Source organism: Onychostoma macrolepis, chromosome 15 (assembly GCF_012432095.1).
Source record: "Onychostoma macrolepis isolate SWU-2019 chromosome 15, ASM1243209v1, whole genome shotgun sequence".
NCBI lineage: Eukaryota > Metazoa > Chordata > Actinopteri > Cypriniformes > Cyprinidae > Onychostoma > Onychostoma macrolepis.
Window position 1 is genome coordinate 5,322,574 of NC_081169.1, and position 9,750 is coordinate 5,332,323.

At 36.5% G+C, this 9,750-nt stretch overlaps 1 protein-coding gene across 1 annotated transcript; it reads left to right on the forward strand.

Annotated features, from left to right (window-relative positions):
* Positions 1–8,143: 8,143 nt before the first annotated feature.
* Positions 8,144–9,444, forward strand: LOC131520859 (olfactory receptor 11A1-like). Its single transcript, XM_058745377.1, is given in 2 exon segments — positions 8,144–8,432; positions 8,435–9,444. Coding segments are annotated over 2 exon segments (942 nt in total). The 3' UTR covers positions 9,088–9,444.
* The last annotated feature ends 306 nt before the right edge of the window (positions 9,445–9,750 follow it).

Genomic DNA, 9,750 nt, shown 5'->3' on the forward strand with positions numbered 1-9,750 from the left:
CTGCCACGAAAGCAGGAAGTTGTTATTTTTTACTGGCTATCGATAATCACACAAAGAAAATTATGTTGTGGCCCATGAGGTCAGCCTTAGAAAAGAATGTAGTAGATTGTTTGCGAGAATGGATAAAATGGGAAGGCAAAATGGAGAGTTTGAGGGCAGATGGAGCACACAACATAAGCGGGAAGTTGGTCGAAGATTTCTGCAAAGAGAATAAAATAATACTGACTAAAAGTATTCCGTATCGAGCAAATACAAATGGAATAGCAGAACGTGCAGTGCGTACTGTTAAGGAGTGGTTTGCTAAAAACAGATTGTTAGGTGATTGGGACACAAAGATTGATGAGTGCTTGCTGGATCTTAACAGGTGCCGAGCACAGGCCGACCCAAAAGGGAGAGGCGGACAAGGACAATCCGAAATTCCAAGTAGGTGATCAGGTCATTCTTACAAGAAGACGAAAGGTAGGAAGATTCTCTGAAGGCTTGGGGACAGTAGATGTAGTTAAGACAATAACAGGATCTAACACTGTCGAGTTAGAAAATAACGGAATTCAGAGTAATAAAGACTTGATAAAGAAGTAATAGATGGAGTTGATAAATGCGATAATTAATCAACGAGGATTAATTAGGGTGGAGCACCATAAACATGGATCAAGAGCATTTCTGTGGTTGCAGCCAGAAATAGAAAGGTTTCTAGGCTTCAGAGGAGAGCAGAATAAAGCAGCAGAGAATGCTGTCAGGCCATATTGCTGTGTGATATGCGACCAGCTATGTGCCATGCCCAGTCTTTCAGGATGTAATGAAAAAAGAGAGATGGGTGCTGAGTGGACGACTCACAGACAGTCTCATGTGGAGATGTCTGGGGTTGTGATATGCGATAATTGTCGGTCAGGCCACCCAAAGCTACGGATTGACTCATATAAAGTATCCGTAGGCTCAGATATTTCTGGTTTCGATTTAACTGTGTGGGGAACAATTAAAGAGAAAAAGGAGGAAATAGAAAAGAATACCACTGATTTTTGGAAGTGGTTAGACAACGTTAGTACAGATAAGATACTATATTATATGATAAGGAAACCAAAAGTAAAACTCAAAAGTACAGTGAAAATTAGGCATTGGCATAAAAAAGAGGTAGAAATTTATGAAGAAAATAGTTTCATTAAAGAACGCGATGGTAATAAGACAGTGAGGTATTTTATCGGACCAACTTATAGAACTAGCTATAATGAAGAGCTGGGAGGGTGTTGGATATTCAGATCTATAGAAAACTTCGATCCATGGAAATTAGGTCAGTGCAAACAGAGAGGTGAGGTAAAGAGAAGCAAGATAAATAAGGAAACTGAGAAATATAATTCTGGTATGAAGATTAAAAAGAATGTAGAAGATTGGATAAGAAATAGTAGGATTATAAACCCAGCAGGCGAATTCATTTTGCTAACCACGACTAAAGATAGACACGTAGGCACGAGACAGACAGGTTATGCAGAATTGGAGTCGGGGTCTGAGACAAAAATTGATTTACAATTAAATAAAACTTATCCATGGATTTGGAAAAAGAAAATGATATTACCAAGGGTTAAATTTAATTTTAGAATAGGCTATTGGGAGATAGATAATACGAAATGGGAAACAGATGTGTATTTGATTAAAATGGAATTGAAAGCGATGTTAAAAACAGAAAAGGCAATTATAGAACATTATGAAAACAATGTAAAGCAGATAGACAAATGTGTGAGAGACGAGCTCAGTAAAAAGAGGCATGGAAATAAATATTTTTACACAAAAACGGACTATAATGATTTCTCTTATGCTAATTTTTGTGATAAAAAAGAAGAAAAGATGAACTGTGATGATTTCCTTAATGGCACAGATCCTTTTACAGGAAATCAAACAAAGGAAATTTTAAGTATAAGAAGGAGATTATATATGAAAAGAGTAAACCTTGATAGAAAAAATGATGAGAAAGGGGTTTTTAGATATAAACTAGTTTTCTTAGATGACGGTGTATATGGAGTATCAGGACGAGAATGCAGCGAAGTATTAGGAATATGTGCTGTGGGTCACGATCCCATTACAGTTAGTCAGATGGCTTCCGTATTATGTTACTGGGGCAATGGTCTGGTTCCCCTACCATGGACTTTTAAAAAGAGTAATATAGCTAATAGGTATGAGATGAGTTATGGAACTGGAGGAGTTATTAGGATAATAGATAGGAATCTGAAATGGAAGATGTTACATGCTCCAGCACAGATCGCTGTCAATAGCATGATCAGGTATAGGGTCCCCAAAGGAGGTAAAAATGTACCGTTGACAAGCTTGGATGCTATAGCAATTGATGATTTATCTCATACAATTCATAGGAAACACTGGAAAGAAAAATGGTGTAAAGGCAAGGATGAAACTTATTATTTAGGCCTTGAATGGATGAAAGATGGTCTTTGTAATACGAGCGTTGAGATCATAGGTGAACAGATTTTAGGTGGTCCAAGATGGTATGAGGCCCTGGAGAGTTCGTGAAGACGGAATCGATGGAATAAAAACAGCAGCAAATGCAGTAGTTAACTTCGTTACTAAAGATATTTGGAATGGGTTATTGGATTTTTTTATTAGCACAGGATGGTATGTTTTATACGGAGGATTAATAGTGTTAGGGTTAATCTTACTGTTCATTATTATAAAATGTTCTTGTGCTGCTATGGGTGCACGGATGTGTGCTAAAACTGTAGGAAAAAGTGACGAGTTGATGGTTATAGAAAAGTTGATAGACTTTCAAGCTAAAGGTCACAACCGTTTTAGGAGACGGAAAAAGAGTATTTCAGAGCACCCTTTGTTATAGAAAAGATAGCGGAGTGGAAAGACACCTGTTGCAGAAATAACGATAGAGAGGAAATAGGAGGAGCTGAGAATGTATAGAAAATATAGGGCATGACGAACAAACAAAAGACCACTCATCGCTGAGGGGGGCATCTGGTAACTGATAACTCTGAAACTTGGAAAAACCTAGGAGTATATGAAATTGGGCAAATTGCAAAATTATTAATTACATAAAATAATATTTTTGAGAACCAATTGTTCACGGTAAGACCAACAGAGATCTAACATTGATAAAGCTTAGTATGGCATCCAACGGGACAAACAACCTCACCACTAACGGAACGGCTGATGAAGTTGGAGAATTTCCTCAGGCAATATCCGAAACTTTTATTCAGGTTGGTGAATGGGGCATATATTTTTTATGGATGTTGATACAAGGAGTAAACAAAAATATCTGGTGGCACTTTATAACTGGATGTTTTCAATTGATAAGAATAATATTAATGAAGAGACTAAGTTAAATTATTCTGGTTTGCCATTTAATTGTGGTATCAGAAGGATGGAGTAAAATACTTGGTGTTAGAGGGTTAATAGCGTTAACCTTGACCAGTATATACAAATTGTGTGTAGATGTGACTATGAAAGTTACGGGAAGGAATGATTTTATTATGTGGTGTGAAATAGCAATTATAGTGATTGATGCAATATACCTACTAGGGGTATTGTTTGCTAAGCACGGAAAAAGAAGCTTATCTTTGGATAATCATAGGAGTTATGACTTTAAGTGCATTTTTGCTAGGATGTTATTTGCAAAATGAAAATATTCTTTTGATGGGTATAATGATTTTGATGAATAGATGGGATAAAATGAAAAAGAAACTTAAAGAATGTGTAGGCTGTTGTCGAAGATTGACAGATGTGAACTCAGCCGAACCATTCTCTGCCTGATTTTCAGGACCTGGCAGGATGGAGCGAGCTAAATCAGATAATATATGAAACATCCTGCAGAACCGAAAGAAACAGGAAAAGTCATAGGCAAATGCAAATTTGTTACGGGTGTGGCGGTTCCACAAGACAATTATTTTTCGAGTTAATCAATGGACAAAGGCATTGCACTAGATGTATGAGAATGCCTAATAATAAGGTAATAGATGGACTAGGTAAAGAGGTTCCTATATGGACCCAAGTTCATTGTATGGCTACAAGACATGGAGTATGCGAAAGATGGCAATTAAAAATAAATGGTTTTATTGATATAACATTACGAAAAGATGAAAATGGTATATTTCATATCCCTTGGTGGATTAAATTATGTGTAATAGGGCGACAATATGAACGACAAGGATCTAAATCAGGATGAACAGTAATAATTTTCCAACTATTAGAATTCTTAGAGCTAACAGAGAAGGAAGAATGGAATGGCAAAGAATTTAAGAAAATTCAAACAATTGTGAGTACAGGTGTGTTCGGCTTGGGCTTTGTTGATGGTCCTAATTTCTTTTACAGGCCTCTGCAGTGATGGTACAGGAGAATTCCGGTCATTTGATCGAAATGACTCTTGGGCGTTTTCATGCGGCCTGGTATCGCCCAGAATCGCAGGACGAGTCTATTTCTCTCTGGCAGCATTGCGAGTTCTTGTGGATAGAGATGGGGATCTCAATGAATGTCTTATGCACGATAGCCATAGAAAGCAAGATATTCTTCCTATTTGGGAAATGAGGAGATTTGTAGAGATTACATTTTTCAGAAGATGGAAAAACATTTTTGATGTATATATTGAGAAAAATATACAAGTGATAGAATTGGCACAACCTTTATGAAATGTGTTGAAGATAGATTACCAGTAGATGGTCAACTTACTAGAGAATTAGATCAGATAACCGCAAGAGAGGGTGTAGAATTATTCCCTAATTCATCTGATATGCGATTCCCTGATCAATCCTCTAACAGAAACGTGAGGAAGAGGTCAGATAAAATAGAAGTTGATTTTGATGATTTTTTAGTTCAAGGAATACAAAGAGACTGGAGTAGGGAGGTCAAGAAACAGGAGAAGAAGGAACGTCGCAGACGGGCCCAAGAGAGAGCGAGAGGACCAGAAGATCATCTTCAAGATGAAAGCAATATTGAGACTGATGAGAAAACAGGAAACGACAAATAAAAGAATAATGAAATTAATAAGAGAGATGATTGAATTATGTGATTATTCAGATGAACTGCAAAAGTTAACAAATGATTTAGAGACAGTGAAACTCTAGACTCCTGTTATAAAAATATGAGTGTTGAAAGCTATGTATCTTATCTTATGTCGAAACCATAGATGATTATAATCTTGTAGGTTTAACGGTTATATAGTTGCTGTGCTTATTTTGTAACATGACGGTTAAAAGCAAGATGATGCACTTTGCATTTCCATGCAAGGTGGAACCTTTAGCTAAACCGTGGCATAAGATGCTCTTAACACCTGCTAGAGGTGTTATATTGTGGTTTAGGTATATAGGTCTATATGTTGCTTATGTTTGAAAAAGGTGTCATAATTTTTCCTATAGTTTAAAATAGAACTAGACACGCTTGCTATCTAGAGATGTAATATTTCCTTCTGAACTTTTGACATTACTTTTGTACAGACTCTGACATAAAGGTCATGTTTCCTGCCTGGGATGGAGGAGGCAGTTACAAGCGGTGCAAGAACTATATAAATGCTTGTTAGACTATATGTCAGGGCCGACACTTCGTGGTGAAGACTATTCGCTGTTATTTTATTATTATTTGCTTATGAGTTATTTGTTTTTTAATAAAACGAAACCAATGCTTTGGTGATTCGTTAACCTTTTTAAACAAGTCTCTGAGTGATTAATTAATAATAATAACTCGTTATCTGAACCTGAATATATTCTAAACGAGCTCCAAGAGGTATGAATTTGACTGAGCCAGGACGGTCACCGGCGGGGAAGCATCCGGAATCATTAACAGCATCCATCCAGATAAGAGGTAAATATGCATTCGCTATTTATGAGGTACTTATGGATGATGAAGATGTGAATGATGGATTTTTGGATCTTTTAACCGGTATAAAAGCACAACAAATACTCAAATTAAGTTATGGTGTTCTGCATTTGTTTGCATTCGTTAGTCAATACTGTGCCAGCCTGGAGTTATACGGTATTCTGCCTTTGTTTTACTGTCCATTAAAGTGTACCGCGTTTAAATTACGGTGTGAATTGTGTACTTTTATACATCTGTCGGCACTTCCTTAGACAAACAAATTAGATAGATCGCGATCTAACAAACTTCTCTACACAACAAAGCACTGTAAACAAGCAATGACTAGATAACTTGGCAACACTAATTAATTGGTTTAATGGACAGTAAAACAAAGGCAGAAAACCGTATAACTCCAAGCTGGCACCGTAACTTCGTACTGACGCACTGCTAAACAAAGGCAGAACACCGTAACTCAATTTGAGCATTCCAAACAAAGTCAAACAGCTGTAACTAGTGTTATATGGTGTTCTGACTTGGAATGAAATTGACTCAAGATATTTATCCACATGATAATGGATGTCTTGAATGTCTCAAAAATATCAATAACTCATTTTTGACTAAAATCGAAGTTCTGGTATTTTGCCTTTGCATGGCAGGACTGCTCTATTGTAAGATCAATTACAGATCCCAACTTGTTATTCCTGCCAATTTTAAGTACTTTGCATTGAAACAACTATACAATGACATGGCTCATGTAGGAACATAACTGAGTACTAGACTTGGCAAGCAGCAGATTCTGTTGGCCTTTAATGAAAAAGGACATCAAGCTCTATGTCACCCAACAGTGTCTCCAATGGGAAGTCTCACTTCAAATTGTCCATTAGACCTGGTGTCCATTCTACACCTGGAGCAGATTCAGGGTGGTTACAAATATATTCTGGTTCTAGTAGACAAATCTACCAGGTTTGCCAGCTGTTGAGAGGATATAACAATGACTATGTACCAAAGATTAGTCACCCCTGCAAACTCCATCTTGACCAAGGGCTTGGGTTCAAGAATCAATCAGTGTTTGCAGTGGGTGACAGGTGTTGGCAACTCGAGGACAACACCTTATCACCCCCAAGCAAATCCTGCAGAGCACTTTAATTAGACTCTGCAGAGGACGTCGGAGGAGAAGAAAAAGCACAGATGGAATGAACACCTTACAAAAGTAGTGTACAACTGCACCAAGAATGAAGCGACAGGATTCTCTCCTTTCTTCCTCCTTTATGGACATCACCCTAACTTGCCAGTCAACTTGTTGTTTGGTATGAGATCGGAGGACTACCAATACCCATCTCGAGATTATCCAGAGCACATCATGGCTGTTGCATATAAACTAGCCTCTGAAGAATCTCTTAGAAGCCAGCGGTAATACTTACCTTGCATTGGAACCTGCTTGATCTGGCTAATGACCTACCAATAGACCCACCTTTGGAAGCTGATGAGTTAGGCAGACCTGAAGGGGGAAATCAAGGACTGTTGAAACCAGCAAGAGTTGGGTTGGGTTGCAATTGCTCCATAACTGGTGTCGAGTACTAAAACAATACAGACAACTTGTACAAATCAATAGTGCTGTCAGGCATGTCAATTTCCTGACAGTTAAGTACTCTGTGTCAACAAGATCAATTAATATAATTGACCTAAAGAAATAACAGTTGCTAGTCCCCACTGGCTTCCTCAGTATTTTCAATGAAGACTAGGAACTGTCTGGTTACCTACATTCTTCAATATCTTCTTTTGTGTATCAACAAAAGAAAGAAACTCATGCAGGTTTGAAACAACTTGATGCTGAGTAAATGATGTCAGAATTTTCATTTTCTGCCTGTTGTTTTAGCACTCAGTATGAGGAATTATACAAGTTATGGAGCAATTGACTTAATGTTATACTAATGTTATACTGTTATTTTAATTAATTAATTAATTAGGTTAGGGTTAGCATTAACATTTTTCCTTAGTTTCATTAAGCAAAAAAAATAAAAAAACATAAATAAAGAGACTCTGCAACTTTAGGGAAAATATCATGTGACTAACCATGTGACCCACAAGATTAATTTGCATTAAACTTCTCTTTGGGGGACAGGTTTTAAGTATAGCCACATCTCACAATCTCCACATTTATCTTTAAACAGGCAAAAGAGGGCCCTCCCCTGTCTGAGGCTGCATGAAAGACTGTGTAAGATGTAGGTGTCCTTATTTTTTTTCTTTTCTATTTTAGATGTATTATATTGTGTAATATAATATGTGAATAACAATTATGCACTGTTTTTCTTCCTATTCTTGACATTGCAGGGTCATATCACAAAGCAAAATGCTTAATATCTCCTTTATACTGGATGCATACGTTAGAATCCATGAACTAAAATATATTTTTATTGTTGTGCTATTTTTACTCTACACAGTCATTATCATTGCTAATGCACTGATAATCTATGTAATATGTATTGAAAGAAAACTGCATAGGCCAATGTACTTCTTCATCTGCAATATGGCATGTATAAATTTATATGGAGGCACAGCAGTTGCACCTTTTGTCATAACTAGATTTATCACAGAGGATTATCAGATAACATGGATTTCTTGCATTGCACAGATCTTTTTATATATACTTATGGTGGATGTGACATAACAAACCTAACAGTTATGGCTTATGATCGATATATTTCTATATGTTATCCTTTATTGTATGACAAAAAAGTAACGCCTACAAAAGTGATTATAGGCATTGTATTCACATGGCTTTTACCCTTTTTCCGATTTACCATCACTCTCTCACTCACGGCAAACATTGACATCTGTGGTATCATCATTGAAAAGGTCTACTGTGATAATTATTCAGTAGTGAGGCTATCATGCTCTGATATTTCATATTACAACATTTTTGGCACGGCAATGATATTTTTTTCAGTTGTACTGCCATTTTTCATAATTTTCTACTCTTATTTAAGAATCATCCTAATCTGTTTAAATATATCGAAGGGAGGACGAGCCAAACTCTTTAGTACTTGTGTCCCACATCTAATGGCATTATTGAACTTTATCATTGGGAGTTCTTTTGAACTTTTCCAAAGCCGGTTCGATATGAGGCATGTGCCTTACACACTTCGTGTAATACTTTCATTGTATTTCCTGACTTTGTCTCCAATAATTAATCCAGTCCTCTATGGGATGAGAACACAAACTATAAAGGAAGCTGTAAGAAGAAGACTTTGTAATAAGTTACATCAAACGAAAGCTGTTGCCAACTGTCAATGAACACATACACACATAAAAACGTAAAAAGGCAGATTTTTATTTTTCCCCCTCCATATATTGTTGGCAGTATGCTATTTATAGATAAAAGGTAATCCCACTTTAAAAATGAGTGACACAATCAGTCACACATCAAATGAATGTGATCATGTCAAACTACCTGTATTTCACATATTAAAATATTTATAAATGTAATCCGTAACTACTGCAACAAACAAGCTTTTAGTGATATCAATGTGAATATTCGCAATACAGTTTATGCCACACTGATGGATTGAAGCTAAAATAATGATTAACTAGGTCAAAACTAGGCCAATCCAAGAACACAATGGAAACACAAGACATACATGAAACACAGTTATGTTCATTTTATTTTTAGTATTAAAAAAAAAAATGTGAATAAAATGGATACAATTTAAACATGTTTTACTATGAATGGATTGACAGCCTAATTCGTGTGTACAGTAATCTTATGCTATTGTAGTGAGTATGAGATACATTTGTTATTATTGCTCTATATCAGCATGGCTGTGATTCAACTGTAAGCATGAGCCTGCCGAGTGCCATAGTTAACCTGATATAGAGTGATATCATATGGGTACTCGTGTGATGGAGTTTATACAACAGTTTGATGGCACAAGTGTGTAAATAAATAATAAAACCACG